Below are 16,255 nucleotides of genomic sequence, written 5' to 3' on the forward strand. Positions count from 1 at the left end.
GCATGAAGTGTAGATTTTTAGAGAGCAGCAGCGCTGATAGAAGTATGTAAAGTGTTGTGATCCAAACACACACTTAAAGCAGGTGATTGTGTAAAAAACAAATTCGGTATGCAAACCTCAACAATGGTGGTTTTGGCTGCCTTGCACATGGGCTGGTTGAAGTTCCTGGCTGTTTTCCTGAGTGAGACAGATATAGTATTAGTACACAGCATTGCAAACTGGGTAGTTTACTGTAGGACACTGCCCTCTTGTGGAGACACACTTTACTACAGCTGGTGCACACACCAGATTGGAGCAAATCCCTTTATTTGTGCTAGATTTAAGACATTTATTTATTCTAAATTATAAATGAGAATATCCATCAAACAAAGTCTGGTCAAAGTACTGCAAGATAAACACTCACTAACATCTTAAAAGGATGATATAAGACATACCACCTCAGTGCTACCTGAACCTGACACAACCATAGTAAATTAAACTGTAAATTAATATGTATTGAGGCAGCCATCCTGTGTTAATGATGTGTGCACTCCTCTCCATTTCATCAATTACCTGAAAACAATGTTTCCTGCCCTGTCAGCTTTCCACGCCTTGATCAGGGCAAAATCTCCAGTGATGGCCTTTTCCATGATGTAATGTCTGCCACTGAACTCTCGCACCTGCCCACAACACAGCAAATAAGAGACTGAGAGCCATCCAGAATAAACACGGTGGCCTGTTCGACTGTTTTTTTTTACACTTGATGGCAGAGCTACAAACATACATGACAGCACTCTTACCTCTCTCTGCTCACTGGAAATGGCTATGCTGCCATCTGTGTTGTACTTGATCGGAGAACCCCCCTCCTGGATCAGAGTACCATAGCCAGTGGCAGTGAAGAAAGCTGGAATACCAGCACCACCAGCTCTGATTCTCTCTGCAAGAGTACCCTGTGGAACAGATACATGTTCACTGAATGTCTGTCACAGATGATGTCTGAATATTAATTGAAATTAAAGTAATAGTTCATGAATGGATCGCGCTTGTGAATGAGTATGTTTATGAATGGGTTCCATTTCAACATATAGATGTCTTCAAACATTCATAGTACAACCTGCGGTGTTAATTCCACTTCCAGTTCCCCTGCTAGATACTGTCGCTCAAACTCTGCATTCTCTCCAACATACGAGGAGATCATCCTCTTGATCTGCTTAGTCTGGAGCAGCAGACCCAGGCCGAAGTTATCCACTCTGAGGAAAACATAGAAACAGTATTACAGACTTTTATATGAGTTCAATTAGTGTACAGTGTATTTGACACATGCTATGAAATAATTATACTTCAATCTGCTGAATTAACCTAAGAAAATATACAAAATAGAAAGGGAGAGAATTGTCCAATTCGACATGTCTCCACTCCCAGCCCTTTTAAAAGATGCCATCACCTTTTCAATATTAGGCATCAAAAATCAGATTTACATCGTGTGTCGTTTGTCCTTGCTCTTTGACCCTGAAATGTCCTTACCTCCTGTAACACAAGCTCACATGCCATAATGCTCTTGAGAATGGTTCAAGGTTGTAACTGGGTCAAACCAATTGAAACGGCTCATTTTATTCTGATCTTAAAGACACTGTTAAGACAGCCATCCCAACGGCTGCCTCTTTGCAGGCACTGGCAGAGCTGGTTACACTAAACATAGAAGGAGGATCTGGAACTGTAACTAAGGAAGTCATTTGTGAACATCTCTTTGTTTGTGTTGCCTATCAAAGCTGCATACAATGATTTAAAAAAACTGCAGCATATCAAACTGTGAACTGTGAGCCTAAATGAAGCTGAAACTCAATATCGGTCTAACGTCTGGGTTACATGTAGTCTGCATGGAGCTTGGCTGTGACAACTATCAGATGTCACAACTTCAGACTTTAGACTGCAGGTAAAGACATTTCTGTGAACTAGAAAATGAGTGGATTTCAAAGTTATTATGTCACTAGGGTTGTTAAAGTAATCATAAAATGTTTAGCAGATTTGGGGACTGACTGTCTTTGAGTGACTTTATGGTCAGTCAATAATCTATGAAGGTTATCTATGAAGGCATAGTTAACAGTGCATTGTCTTGTGATCAAACATCAAGGTTTCCTCGCCCTATCAAGCAAGCAATATCCCTCCGAATCCACTCAAAACAATTTCAATACAAATCTTTTGCAATACAAAAATGACAACATGTTTGCTGTATATCAATATAAAACCGTGTATCCAAAAATACTCTCACTCTCTCTGACACTACCATCCAAGCCAAGAGGAAAGCTGAGCCCTGCAGGGACTGCATTCTCCCTCTTCCCTGTTTCCAGAGACGCTGAGAATCAGGAACTACTGCTTTGTGCCTTACTCTAATCACAGGTCAGCTGAAACATTTATGTAGGCCGTGTGCTCTCAGAATACTAAAAACAGATTTGTTATACAAACTCTGAGCAACAACACATAATGCAGTAGTTTTCCTATGAACGGTTTGGAAAGATGAACTCATTCTGAGGGTTTTTTGATGAACTTAGCGTGTGTGTATACATACACAGTCTTACTGTCTTTTATACAAAATCTATTCTGTGTGTTTAAAATTCCTAATGCAGCTGATTATACAGTAAAACTACAGGAGATGTGTCTGTTACAGCCCAGTTTCCCCCCTATATACAGCATAATCACTCTCTTCTCATATTACAGGGTATAAAGAGCCTATTATGTCACTGTCCTGTGAACTCGCTGAAGTCACAAGGTTCAAATACAAACAAATAATTCTACCAAATTCAAGAGATAAAAAAGCATCGTCCCTTCAGGATCTTGTTCACGAGAGAGGCAAAGTCACAAAACCCAAACCACAGGAATTTCAGAGCTAGGCCACGACTGCCAAATAAACACTCTTCTTTATGAATGGAATCTTTCTGTTCTGCAGTGTTTACATTATTGTTTATCGTAATAACAAATGCCCTTTAAGACTATTCCATTTAAACTCTATAAAAATCATTCATAAATTCTAAAAGCATGAGGGGGAGTTGTCAGCTTTAGGAATCTTCCTGCTAAAATTAAATGTTACATAACAACTTCTTCTTTCCCCTACAGACTCTCTTCTCTTTGAAGACTGGGGATTTAAATGTGATTCAGATGGGACCAAAAAAAGAGCGGAAAGACAGATTCTTCAGCAAAACATGAATAATCCATTAGTGCGGCCACTACAGCTTTACCATTTGTAGCATTCTGCAGTGATATCTGCAGACGGAAAAAAATGGAGCAAAGGGGATACCTGGCTCAAGTAAACATTTTGAGTACACGTCCTAATCAAAGTTCAAGAGTCGAGTGAACTCCACAGGTCAGCGTTTGACCCAAATATCAGTATTTAACTGCATTTTGATCTTTCTACTGCACAACTCAGGCACTACGTATACAAACTACATTCTGCAGTCCTATCAGAGTCAACGGGTTCTTTTCAAACTACAGTCTGAACTTTTTGTGCTTTGTCTTTAAAGAAAAATTATTTTTTTCTCTCAAGTATTTAGCTGTGAAAGCTTGAAAAACAACAGTAATGAGACTGCAATATAACACCGGACATAAAGGTCAACGGTTGACTGCCAAGATAAGGTAAAGAGGTGAATCAATAATTCCTCTTGTTTTTGTAACCCTTGCTATAATTTCTTATACATAGAAAGGAAAGCCCAAATTTAATGTTTATATGTGACTAAGTAATGTTTGGTATGACTGACCCCAGAATAGATGACCTCATTTAAAGATATATAGCACAGCTGAGTGCACATTCTCCTTTTTTTTACAGATACTTCAAATAAAAAAAATGAATGCAACTATTGTTGTGAACAAAACATATGTGAATATATTGCACATACTTACCCTGCATTGTTGCTGACTGCAGTGAGGCCCTTAACGCCAGTCTTCAGTAAACTCTTGATAAGATTCTCAGGTATACCGCACAATCCAAATCCTGTGTTTGAGAAACATTGATGCGTATTAAACAAGAGTAACCAGAAAAAAAACATGAATGTGTAAAATGTGAACTGGATTTGTAGAATTTGGGAGTGGAGACTCAGAGACTCTGCCTTATATAATGCCCCTGGCAATTCTTATCCCGTGTGTATAAGGTGTCAACATATCTAATGCTACAGAAGCTGAATATCTTTGACACAATGGAAAATGTTTAACAATGTCACTCTGAACTTGACTATAAATAAGAGCAGTGGAATTTATATGTCCGTGTGTGGACAGTAATCAACCAGCATGCGAGAGAATTCAGCTCCCTCCCTTTAAAGTTGTCACCCCATATACATACATGCATGTTACTTTGTGTGCGCAAACCAAGCTGTAAATGTATGTAAGTGAGGGTAACTGTAATTGCAGTGTTGACTAAAGCAAGCAGCAGCTTTGTTATCAGTTTCTGACACTTTAATAACCTCCACGCTGCAGATATACCCATCTACCTATCATGATCATGACTGCATCATTTTTAAGTTTTAGTCAATGTCTTCTTATCTGTTGATGTTTGCTTTGGTCAGAAGGCAAGCTTCACGTGACCTAGCGTCTTTCCATAGGAATAAAAATACATGTTTGAGCACTGTGCTCACCATCTGGACACCCCACTATATATGCTATAAGCTCCACATCTAACCTCATCAACCTTTCTACTAATCCTTCACTATGTTTGTGAACATTTAATGTATATTACCTCCCACCAGAAGGGTAGCTCCATCAGGGATATCCTTCACTGCCTCTATAGGATCTGAGAAGAACTGTGAACTCCTCTGTCTGGAGGTGGAAAAGTAGCAGCCACATGTCTGTGCAAAGCAGGACAGGTGAACATTAACAGTATCTGTTAGAATCCAAATGACACCACACTGATTTCAGTTACAGTGCGTTATTTATAGATATATTGTGTAATTATATAATAATGACTACACTTGGAAACAGCTGTGATGGGTGTAATATGCATGCTCCTGTGTTCTTCGAAAACACACATATCAACGCCTCGACAGTGGACGCATGCTCCGGGTGTAACAACAAATGTATATCGTGCTAAAAATATATCATCAATGATCCATCAATGACATGGGAGCTGAAATGACCTCATTCACAGAAAGCTGTCAGCTGCTTGCGTTACTAAACGTGTTTTGTGCCGATTTATCCCCGGCAGGTTACAGCACGTTGAGGTCAAACAACGAAAGTAAACAAAAGATGAACATGTGAAGCTGGTTAATTCATTTCATGTTTGGCAAAAAAACACAATGAAAAGCTACTGATAATAACATTTTGTTCCTGCCTACTATTTGCATCAATCTTAATATAAGCCTCTTTACAACACATTGGCATTATTGTTCAAATACAGACCTTAATCAATTGATGGTTAGCGAAGTTTAATTTGGCTATGCGGAAACCTGGGGACGATCTGAAGAGCACATTCTCTGCTGTGCACAAAGCTTTGAGAGCCGCCATATTTTGGAGCTAAACGCACGGAGGGGAAGAACCGAGGTGCGGTGTCGAAGCTCCTGCCGGTGCACGTCAGATGAAAAAAGCTGCAAGGTGGTAAAATGTGCCTAGCACAGCGCCACGATGACATTGGCTGGTGCTTTTAATAGGATGGGCTAACACAGGGGGGTTAAAAAGGGGGCTCGGCAAGCTCATTTACATGTAACCCTTTCAGCACCACAGCGCAGTCAATTAGAACACGGCACGCATCAGGATGGTTAGTTTCCTATCGAAAAAAATAAGGATAAAAACACTCAGTAATGGCGATTCTAACGCGTTATTGTTGTTGCCTTGCAGCAATCACACAAATTATGTTTGCACCGCTGACGTTCTGTGACCATGTGACTCATCTTTGGGTCACGTGACACATACTTTTTAGTCATGGCCGACGAGTACAGACGACAAGGGTTCGAGTTGGAGAGAAGGATATTCGAGCTAGACATCAAGTGTTCAAGTCTCAGAGCTGAAAAGCAAGGTATCGATAATTCGTTGTATTTTTTGCTCTGTCCTGTGGTCATTAATGTTACCTCTTGTACGTGGCTAACGTTCGGTCTTGGTTTATTAGCCGACTAGCAGACAAGCTAACTTATCCAACGTCTGCTAGCTTGCAGTCAAAACAACATCTGATGATATGTTGCATGATTCAACTAATGCATATGCTGTCAGATAGCATAACACAGCAACTTAATGTTAGCATATACGCGATCCGTGATTAGGTGTGGATAGATGTGTTTTTCTTCAGTCGTGTTATTGTGTATAAACACTGTGTGAAGCCCATCATAAACAACTGTACCATGACGTGTCATACTATTTACCGCTACTCCCCCGACTTCAGATTTGTGATTGAATACATTGTTTTTCCATAGATGATGACTATTTACAGAATGCATCTGCCATACTTGACAAGTTGAAAAGCTTTTACAGACAAGGAGGAGAGAGCAGCAACCTTTCCAAGTTGCTTCAGGATTACACACAGGTACCTCACCATATCAAACTCCTATAAATACACAGAGCTGAACGTGGTTATATTATTTAATGGCCTGTTTTTTTTTTATAAATCAGAGTATAAAAATAGCAGTAGTAGGAAAAAATACACCTCAATTCCCATTTGGCAAATCCACAAAGGCAAATCCACAAAGGCAACTCTTGTTTCTTTGAGTTTATAATCATGTAGCTATTAAATAATAGCTACAAATAGTCTTTACAAATGCGAAAGGGTAGCAATTTATGCTCAAGTTGTGAAGTGTAGATAGTTAACAGGGTCTTAAGGGATTCTTAGGGATAAAGGAAATTAAAAATAAGGGTGTTCCAAAGTTTTTGGTTCCTGTAAACATGGGGCATGTTCCAGTATGCTATTTATTAGTTTGATTGCTGCTAGGCAAGGGTGAATGTAATTCCACATTTTCACAACTCTTCCTTGATCCCTCTCTCTCTTGCACTCCTCTCCTCTCTGGGTGGAGCTAAGAGTGAGGAGATTCGAGTAAGGGGAGTGACAATTTGCATTGCTCTAACAGAAAGTACCTCAGGTGACGTGCAGTGGAGTAAACAGACTGGCTCAGTTAGGGTTACGTTACCAGTTGTCAAGCCACATACCACTCAGGTTTCAAGAAGTTAGACATTTGAACCTCGGGTTTACTTTGAAATCTTTAATTCATACACAACTGTTTCTGATGATTTAAATGGGGATCTACAACTGTTTTTCACCCTTTAGGTGATACTAGACATCACATTTTATGAAGAAAATAAACTGGTGGATCAGGAGTTTCCTGAGGACTGTTCACCTTTTAAAATCCAGCAGCTGCTGCAAGACCTAACCGAGCCAGAGGTTCTGGCAGCAAGGCTAGCACCAGCGCTAGAGGTACACATGTGTTTTGTGTGGTAATGTGTTTCCTTCAAATCCAAGTAACTATAAAAGTCTTTGGCATGAAATCTGGGTAAGAGAGTTTACCATAAACAGTTTTGGCTCTATTAAATCTGTGGCAGATTCTGTCTGTATAGTTTCTTTGTGATTTTAAGCCACTTTAACTTTGTTTACAGAATATGATTCACAATACTCACTTATGCTTCCCTGCCATATCATTGTCTGACACTTCTGTCTATGGTCTATGATAGGTGCAGTCTGTGTTGGGCCTAGAGCTATTAGAATGCCTCTATTGGAGACGTGGAGCGCTGCTGTACATGTACTGCCATACTCTTCATCAACGAAAACAGTGGATCAAGAAAAACAAGGATACATTCCTCAAGGTACCACACTGTGAAGTAGATTAATTTAAATAATTTTTGCGAACACCAAGGTTGACTTAACACTTTTACTGTATTTAGGTAAAAACTTAGACATAATGTACATTTTGACCCAGTGTATTCAGGAAGGTGTGCGCTACCTGATGCGAATGCTGCAGGTGAGAAACTCTGTGAAGCTCAATGATGGAGTGGTGCTACATGATTCTGCTACAGCAAGCATCCTATCCGAAGGTAAATATGAATGAACAGTTTATTTTAAATAACTACAACTTTGAATCTGCTTTCATTTCCTTTTTCTCACTACCTGCTGCTCATGCTTTTGGCCAGGTATCTTCTCTGACACACACTTGTTGACAATGATGTACATTGGGGAGATGTGTTTCTGGGCAGTTAAGTACGAAGACTGCAGTGCCGACACTACAGAACGCAAAGAAGATCGCCTCCAGTTTCGGGACATTGGCACACAGATCCTCAACAAATACGTGCTTGCCTGTGAGGGTCCTCTGCAGGGCCAGGGCTGGAACACAGAAAATGCAAAGGAAATACTTAGTATTTTGCAGTGAACCAAGCTTCTCCTCTATTAAAGTTGCCCTCAGGCACAGATCTAAGTTCAGTATTTAAATGTGTCAATCCCAAATAAAAATGGATCCCATCAGATAGGTTGTAATGTTGTGGAAGGTTTATGGAAGGCACAGAGAGAAGGTACAAGTGAAGAATGGAGTCTTTGGATCAGTGTCTACAGGCAACATAATCCTATGCCAAACAGCCCAGGCCAAAGCAGGTAAAGGAGAGGTTAGAAAGTATAAGAGAGGTGATGATATAGCGAGTGGCGGCACAGGTGGCTGTTGAATAATTTTTTGCCCTGTCCTGCTGTGGAAGCAATTAATGATCCAGATTTCAGACTGTTCACTGGGGCACTTGTTTTGCTCTAAGAATGTGTTATAAAGACATTAATACGACTATAAAGAGGTTATTAATAATAATAATAAAAAATAAAATTGACATTTTTCATTTTTAAGATTGTTACAAGTTTAATGATAATCCAGCTGGAAATGAGACATTGCACATTAATATTTTATTTATTGTTTTGTTGCCATTTTGTTATGCCTTTAAAATAATAGCATATATGTATGTGTGTAAAAAAAATGTACACACAAAAGGCAAAGAAAAAAGTTTGACAATGTTGTGTTTACGACTAGTTTGAAGTATGTTCAGATTTGTTAATACCAGCTTTGTAATGCGCCACTTGTATTGCAAGTTCCATTTTTCTGCCACTTGGATTGATAGTGTAACTATTAATAGAGAATATGTGTTGTTTGGACAAGCTTGGACATTTTCTGTTTTTTTATGTCCTTGTTGACAATAAACACGTGCATTGTTTTAAGAAAACGTACATTAATTTATCAGACAGCTACTTTATTGTTTTTCTGCTTCATGTTGTAGAACTACAATACCCACAATCCCTCTCCTGCCGCTAACCATAAACCGTATCGCTAACGAGGAAGTGTCATCTGAATCGAGAAACGTTGTCTTCGTTGACGTTTCTTTCTGGGTTCAGTACAGTGGTAGAGTCTCTGTGTTATATTATTACACAGACTGACATCTGAATTAATGGCGGAGAAGATCCAGCAACTGGAGTCTGTGGTGATTCGCAGCCTCAGACAGTTCAGAGACCGATATTTCCCAGATAAAGTTGTCAAAGATGACGTGACAGTGACAGACATGGGACAAGAAGAACCACAACTGGGATTTTTGGACAGGCTACCGGTAGGCAGATGTGAATTATACACGACTATTTCTCTTATTTGAGAAATCATAACACTTGACTCTTGACTTTTTTTAAATGTAACTGAAGTTAGCTTTACACGTTTACTCACTATATATTTGTAGTGAGTAAACGTGTCAAACAATCAACCTAAAGCTAACTTCACTTTTAATAAATATATATATATATATATTTAAAATGCATTAAAAATGTGGAAATAAGGTAATTGCATTTTTTATTCAATAGTTTCCATGTTCTGTGACTAAGGAACTCCAAACCTAACCTAAATAGGATCTAGTGCAAGAGACAAAATGAGCCAATTGGAACTAATCTAACTAATCTATTGATTAAAAAGTAATATTTTTAAATAGTTTTGATATCAGGTCACCAAGTGACAAATTGGCAAATGGAAACTGAATGTATCAACAGACAAGATTAGTTTCTAAAGTGCACTCTCAAGCAGTGGAGCCGCTGCTAGAACATCTTCAACAGTATCACCAGTATTATTCAGATAAAGTTAAAATACTGTTTATATTTATTTTAAGTATTTTTTAAAGTTAAACTAATGGATATCATATAATACACCTCTTATCTCTGAAGGTGGATATACAGTTCCTGATCATGACCCTTCTGTCTCCGGCTGATATCTGCTCCCTGGGAGCCACCAGTCGGTACTGGAGGGCCATGGTTAGAGATCCTTTACTATGGAGATACTTCCTGTTGCGGGACATGCCATACTGGACGTCTATTGATCATGTGACTATGCCCCAACTGGAGATGCTGGATGCACCTTTAATCAGTGAAGATGAAAGCCTGGATGATAGACAAGAAGGAGAGGACAAAGTGATGGGATTCAAATTTGACTACATGTCAGAGTGGGTATCTTTTGCTGTTCTGCTGCATCAAGGCCAGATTTTGACTGGCAGGACTTTGGAAGTTTTTGAACCTATTGTATCCCAACAGATACCTGAAAGGCTGCCCCTCCTGCAGACAGCAGTGGCTTCCCTCACGGCCGGCCTATGGGGTTGTGACCTCGTTCCTTCAGTCCCTGGTGCCCTCATCTGAACCACGCTATGCCATGTTTGGCCCAGGCATGGAGCAGCTGGATGTGTCCTTTGTCACGAGGCTCATGCATGCTCCAGATGTGCTTCCTGTAGCAGGCATCCCACACAGACAGATAAACAGTGAGAGGGGCAGCTAGCTGCTAGCTTTCTATTATTTTATACTTACACTATCAAGCTGAATTAATACAAATCTTATTTCAGTTCAATCCACCATCTCGTTGTAGATATGTCTGCCAGTAGGTGGCAGTATTGACCTACTATCTTGTTGCTTAAAATTTCTTTTTTCATTGTAGGTATTGGTTCAGGGATCAGTTACATATTCAACAACCAGCACAAGTTTAACATCCTGACCCTGTATTCAACTAACAGGTAATTACTTTGTACATGAGGTGCAGTTGTTTATGTTTATTTGCATGTTATTGTGGGTAATCACAGTAAATAAGCCATGTTTGTGTGTCTGCAGGGCAGAAAGGGAAAGAGCCAGAGAACAGCAGCAGAGCATCAGTAATAAACTCTTTATATGTGAAGGAACTGATGACTCAGGTAAACCCATGTACAGCCCTGCTCCACAGGTGCAGCAGGTGTGCCAGGTGGTGGATGGTTTCATCTATGTAGCCAATGCAGAGCCTGGGAGAGGTCCGACAACAGGTTTTCTATTTATTTATTTTTTTGCTGCCGTCGTGTCACATCTTGCACTTTTATTTTTTAATTCATAATCATGTTGTCGATAGGTGAGGGAGAGTTTGAGGTGGCCCAGATTAGGGCTGTACTGGACTGTCCCGGGGGTTCTGCATCCAAACCTCTGCTGGTGCTCTCCTGTATCTCCAGAGAAGAACCAGAAGCAACCAGGACCACAAGCCAGCAAGATAGTGGAGTCAGCAGCAGGTGTCGAACTCCCTGTGTTTACATGGCAAAGAGGCTCGGCCTGCCCGAGCTTTCCAACCGCTGGATGGTAATATTTTTTATATTTGACCAGCTGAAAGACTTTTACAGTGTCTGTTTGAAAGAATGTCAGCCTTTGCCTCTCCTTCATAATCAGGTGCAGGACACAGTGGCGCAGACCCTGTCAGGTCTTCTGGATGGCATTTCATGGTTGCTGAGGGCTTCTGGAGTCAAACTCTATGGCAGCTAACTCATATTGCTTCCAGATGAATTAATACCACAGATTTCTATTGCTGTGTCATCTTGACACCAATACACACAACGGCATTCCCAGAGCAATGTGCACCATGTGTGCAACAGATGCACTGGGGCTTGCAGCAATGTCCAAGGAATTTAATGAAGAGAATGAGTCACGGAAGAGAAGGAATGATAAATATTATTCATTACACAAAGGTCCTTTTGAAAGACTAAGAATATGAGAAGGTTATACACACAGAGCAGTGACAATACAGATTTTGACATAATAAATTTTTTTTTGTCTTAATTGAACACTACAAAGCAGACTTGAAGTTTCAATACCTCTTATTGCTGTGGATGGAGGAACATACAGTCACTTGGTGACATTTTCAAAGTTTAATCAGGGTCATAATTTCAGTGAGGAATAACTTTGAGGTAAAGTATTTCTCAGACTCCTAGCCACTACATTTTACAGTCAGGACTGTGTGCCAACATCTTTCTGCCAAGAGAAGTCTGCTTATGTAACTTCCAGACAAAATACACTGCCTTCAGATCAAGAATCTGCACTCATATGAAACACAATAATAACAATGCAAAGACTATAGTACATTTATTTTATAAAACATTGTATTTTTGGGTGGTGGGGGTCAACTAAGGCCAAAGTTTTTCTGTTTTTTTTTTTGCACAAGAATTCCACAGCGATGGAGTCACCCCGTCAGATATGATCAATAACCTGCTTTGAAATCATTCTTCTTTTTGCTCAGTTCAGTTTGAGTGTTAAATTGGAGTCTTTTCCTCTGAGATTAGCTCTGGAATGTAAATTTGGATTGGCGTTTGTACTGTCAACAAGTATAAAAGGTTGAATATGTTTTGGCCACCAGGGGGCGCCAGTAGTGGGATTTAATGCTTGGCTACAAGTAGCTGTTTTTGAAGTTTATTTCACATTTACATTCAAACACAGGTTTGAACTTATCATAGCAGGAGAAAATCCACAAACAGCTTACAGATCCTAAAATAAATGAAATGCTTCTATCTAATAATATCACATATAACTCCTATTATGTTCGTTGTGTATAAAGAAAATATTCAGTAGACTCTGCAATGACTTCAGGGTAAACATCACATTCATTGTAAACATGCTTGGTTTCTCATTTATATTGCATTAAAAGTAACAACTGTGTGGATCTCCACCCATTGTTATTTTCTAAAACTGAATTGAGGCACAATTTGAGCACTTAAATCATCACATTTCTCTTAATATGTTTAGGTTGTGTGTCGTGTGTCCTCTGTAAATGACCACATTTTTCATATTCAGTGTTCCTAGTCTAGTTTTTCATGCACTCTAATGGCGACAATAGGATCATTTTTACAGCATGGAAAGCATGACAAGATAATGTGCTTCACCGGCGCTCTTTCATTCCAGTCCCCTTGGTAACCGCAAATCATCGGCTAAAGTGTGTTTCCTCCACTAGCCCTTCCATCAAAAGGTTCCTTAGTCTCAACATCCATTTTTATACACACACAGGTTTAGAATAAGACCATGATTGGTGCAATTTGAGTGCATTAGGCTGAGCTGAATACTGGTGAAGCGGAGATTGAGTCTTTTTTTTATATATCTAGGGAAGTGATGGAGGAGTCAGTGTGTGTGTTTCTGACAGACCATGACTTCTTATCTCTGTACACCTCTGTGTTCTCTGTAAACAGGACATCTTCCTCTGGTCCTCAATCCATGGTTATTTATGTGTCCAACACTGAAAGTGGACCACATCAGAGAAAAAGCTAGAAAACCATGGGAATCTGTTTTTAGGGCAGGCATGCAGGGAATAATATCCCATAATCCTTTGTTATTACACTGTGATCCTGATGCAGCTGATGAAGGCAGAGAACTGGGGCTGTCACAATGTATGAATGGAGGTTTGAATGAGCAAAGTAAAGACTGCATTGATGCTACTGTGCAGCCAGTATGTGTTCTGCTGGAATTCGCTCAGATAGGATATTTTCAAGGTTTGTTTATTTAGGCTGCAGACTGTGGACCATTAGCACACATCCCTACATAATGGGAGGTGGATGGATGGGGGAGGAGACTCTTGGCCCATGTTTTTGGACAAGTGAATGAGTACCAGACCTCCAGCTGTCTCTTGTCTTCCACAATCACAAGGGGCCTCTGGAGTAGAAAAAACAACACTATACACTGACTCAGTGGAGACAGTGGAGTTCCTATAATGCTTGCTTGTAGTATATAAAATATATTCAGATGACGACTCAACACACTGCTGCTCAAGTCAATTTGTCTCTTGTCACCTGATTTTTTTTAACGCTGCCTCCATGTATACGCTGTTGCTCTTCTTCACACGCTCTTCCTTTCATTAGAGTTAAGTCCCTGATTTGTATTCAATAATAGCAGCCTAGATTAAAGAGGCATTGAAAAAAAAAACATCATTTGCATGATGCATTCAGTGATTAAGCTAGGCGTCCCTCTTAATTGTGTTGTTTTGCACATGGTGGGGCTCTCATGCTGATACTATGTGGATCTTCCTCATCCCATGCAATTTTACCAATTCACTTCAATTTCCTCCCCACTTCAGCCCACCTGTCCCACCAACCCCTTGCTATCATGTATATTGCAAGTTAGGGCACTTGTACTATTGGATTATGGTTCAGGAGTATATTAATAGTGAATTATTTGTGAATCACTTATGCCCATCAGCAGCTGTGTATTGAAGAAGAGCAGGAGCACAGTGACCCTTCATTATATTTATGTTATTGCATTATGTGTGTGTGTGTGTGTGCAAGTGCATCCCCTGTAGCCATCTCCTTTCTTTTATCCTAATCTGATAGGCAGCAAGAAGCTCCCACCCAGTGTTGTAAATGGCCACAGTTCAATATGAAACTGCACTAAATGCATTAAAGGTGACTTGAAGGGGAAGACACAAAGGGCACTCTTTCATTATGTGGAAAATAAAAAAGGGCAGCTAAACACAAATTACGTGGTGATTGAAAGAAATGCTGTTGCAGAAAAGCAATTATGGAGAAATACGGCTCTGACTTCTGTGGCTTGAAGCAAGTTAGTGAGGGAGAGGAAACTGAAAACCCACACATCCTTGTCAGACAATCATCAAGAGCTGTGTCTTGCACTGGATGACATGCAGCAGAATCCGTATGAGCGTCTCCAAAAGATCTTCCAGTTGATTGAAGAAGCATCCGTATGATCGAGGACTGTGGTGTATTCACACACGGTCACTTCAATAATTATCGTTAATTGAGTGTTCATCAAACATTCCAGCTAAGGTCAGCACTTTGGGGGGGGAGCCCAGTTCCAAGTCTCCAGTTCATTTATAGTGTATTGTTCTGTTGTCACATCCAATACAACAATACTCTGCATGACTCATTAACAAAGGAACTAATTCACAGGACCCCCCCCCCCCTCCTCCCCCCTCTCCACCAATCAGAGCTCTTTGTCACATAACCCATGAATAGGGGGACATGTTCGGAGATTATTTAATGCAGACAAATTGTTTCACAGCGTTCTATCCATTTGGTAATTAGAGTCACAAAGTGTCCTGTGAAAGGACAACAAACAGAGTAAGCCTTTATCGCTTGGATGTATCGTATACGTATGTTTTCGCAGGGACTAAGCTAAAGAAAAATATGCATATTGAAGATGGCACACAGCACTTGTGAACTTTATAATCCATTTATTTCAGCTCCAGCTTCTTCAACTGTGCGACAAGTTATAATTTACAGTATTTATGTTGCATGAGAGCTGCCCATGGTGTCTCATCGAGTGGTTTTATGTGCACTGCACTTGGAGGATTTGGAAAAGCCAAGCCATAACTTGTGGACCTAGTAAACGAGTAAGGGACAGGGATATAAAAACACAAGGACAGCTCTGCTCAGTGCAGACAGGCCAATTCCATTTCTCTCCAAACGCATCACAAATTATGTCAACAGAGCATCAGTGTATTGACAGGAAGAAAAAGACACAGGACCAAGACAATACAGTCTCGGTTAATGTTGCAGTGTTTCCATTTCCACTGTGGAGTAGGTGTTTCACATGTGTTCTTTGCACTAATCTACATTTTGCACTGTGAAGTGGGTTGTTGGCCACAGGTCTGTTTTTTAGAGAGCAAGAGTTAAATCTGCAGCTCTACTAAATTATGCTTTAGCTTTAATAAGGCAATTGATTGTGCTTCCAGTGATGGATGCTTGCTTTGGGATGAACATTGATCCTGAACGTCCATGCAGGCAAATACATATATATGAAGTTTATGTGCAGGAGAGAGAGAAAAAAAACTGCAAGCCAGCAGCAACAGCTTGGTGTGTATGTTTTTTTTTTCACTCACGTGTCTGGGCGGGGCGTTTGCCATACTAACCGATGTCTTTTGTGTTGGGGGGGTTGGGGGGGGGGGCGTATATCCATTGACAGCTGAAATTCTGGCCGAGCCTCTCATGGCGTCACTTCTCCAGTGGACCCTCCACGTGAGCCCGTAGTTTTTAAGAGCAGATGCCGGCTTTCAATTAATGTCATTAGTATAGAAACAGGCTTCACCGTGATGTCTTATGAAACATT

At 40.2% G+C, this 16,255-nt stretch overlaps 3 protein-coding genes across 4 annotated transcripts in view; 2 read left to right on the top strand and 1 right to left on the bottom strand.

Annotated features, from left to right (window-relative positions):
- The window catches only part of oxct1a (3-oxoacid CoA transferase 1a), a 30,777-nt gene extending 25,192 nt beyond the window's left edge, over positions 1-5,585 (bottom strand). The window contains exons 1-7 of the mRNA XM_028414974.1: positions 5,359-5,585; positions 4,700-4,808; positions 3,871-3,961; positions 1,094-1,229; positions 780-929; positions 553-659; positions 117-177 (exon numbers count right to left, since the gene is read on the bottom strand). Of these exons, the coding sequence (XP_028270775.1) occupies positions 117-177; positions 553-659; positions 780-929; positions 1,094-1,229; positions 3,871-3,961; positions 4,700-4,808; positions 5,359-5,463 (759 nt within the window). The 5' untranslated portion in view covers positions 5,464-5,585. The remainder of the gene's footprint in view (positions 1-116; positions 178-552; positions 660-779; positions 930-1,093; positions 1,230-3,870; positions 3,962-4,699; positions 4,809-5,358) is intronic.
- Positions 5,586-5,819: 234 nt separating this feature from the next.
- On the top strand, positions 5,820-8,392 carry rimoc1 (rab7a interacting mon1-ccz1 complex subunit 1). Its single transcript, XM_028414396.1, has 6 exons — positions 5,820-5,971; positions 6,363-6,472; positions 7,208-7,354; positions 7,609-7,740; positions 7,854-7,968; positions 8,065-8,392. Exons 1-6 carry the CDS (start codon positions 5,878-5,880, stop codon positions 8,298-8,300), a joined length of 834 nt encoding a protein of 277 aa, XP_028270197.1. The 5' UTR covers positions 5,820-5,877; the 3' UTR covers positions 8,301-8,392.
- An 845-nt stretch (positions 8,393-9,237) lies between these two features.
- fbxo4 (F-box protein 4) lies at positions 9,238-12,900 on the top strand. Of its 2 annotated transcripts, none has more exons than XM_028414279.1 (7): positions 9,238-9,504; positions 10,103-10,377; positions 10,466-10,686; positions 10,860-10,935; positions 11,030-11,214; positions 11,298-11,518; positions 11,606-12,900. In XM_028414279.1, the coding sequence occupies exons 1-7, from the start codon at positions 9,349-9,351 to the stop codon at positions 11,696-11,698; spliced, it is 1,227 nt and encodes a 408-aa protein (XP_028270080.1). In that variant the 5' UTR covers positions 9,238-9,348; the 3' UTR covers positions 11,699-12,900. The 2 variants fall into 2 exon arrangements, with proteins under 2 accessions (XP_028270080.1, XP_028270081.1); XM_028414280.1 differs by having other exon boundaries at positions 11,030-11,202.
- Positions 12,901-16,255: the final 3,355 nt, after the last annotated feature.

Source organism: Parambassis ranga, chromosome 9, assembly GCF_900634625.1.
Source record: "Parambassis ranga chromosome 9, fParRan2.1, whole genome shotgun sequence".
Lineage (NCBI taxonomy): Eukaryota > Metazoa > Chordata > Actinopteri > Ambassidae > Parambassis > Parambassis ranga.

What these genes read in the sequence shown, in the direction of transcription:
- rimoc1 (XM_028414396.1), top strand. Translation starts at nt 5,878, where the DNA reads ATGGCCGACGAGTACAGACGACAAGGGTTCGAGTTGGAGAGAAGGATA. An exon ending in GGCTAGCACCAGCGCTAGAG is followed by an intron (nt 7,355 to 7,608) that starts GTACACATGTGT and finishes GGTCTATGATAG; the next exon opens with GTGCAGTCTGTGTTGGGCCT. An exon ending in ACAAGGATACATTCCTCAAG is followed by an intron (nt 7,741 to 7,853) that starts GTACCACACTGT and finishes ATTTTGACCCAG; the next exon opens with TGTATTCAGGAAGGTGTGCG.
- fbxo4 (XM_028414279.1), top strand. Translation starts at nt 9,349, where the DNA reads ATGGCGGAGAAGATCCAGCAACTGGAGTCTGTGGTGATTCGCAGCCTC. An exon ending in GATTTTTGGACAGGCTACCG is followed by an intron (nt 9,505 to 10,102) that starts GTAGGCAGATGT and finishes TTATCTCTGAAG; the next exon opens with GTGGATATACAGTTCCTGAT. An exon ending in TGGGAGAGGTCCGACAACAG is followed by an intron (nt 11,215 to 11,297) that starts GTTTTCTATTTA and finishes TGTTGTCGATAG; the next exon opens with GTGAGGGAGAGTTTGAGGTG.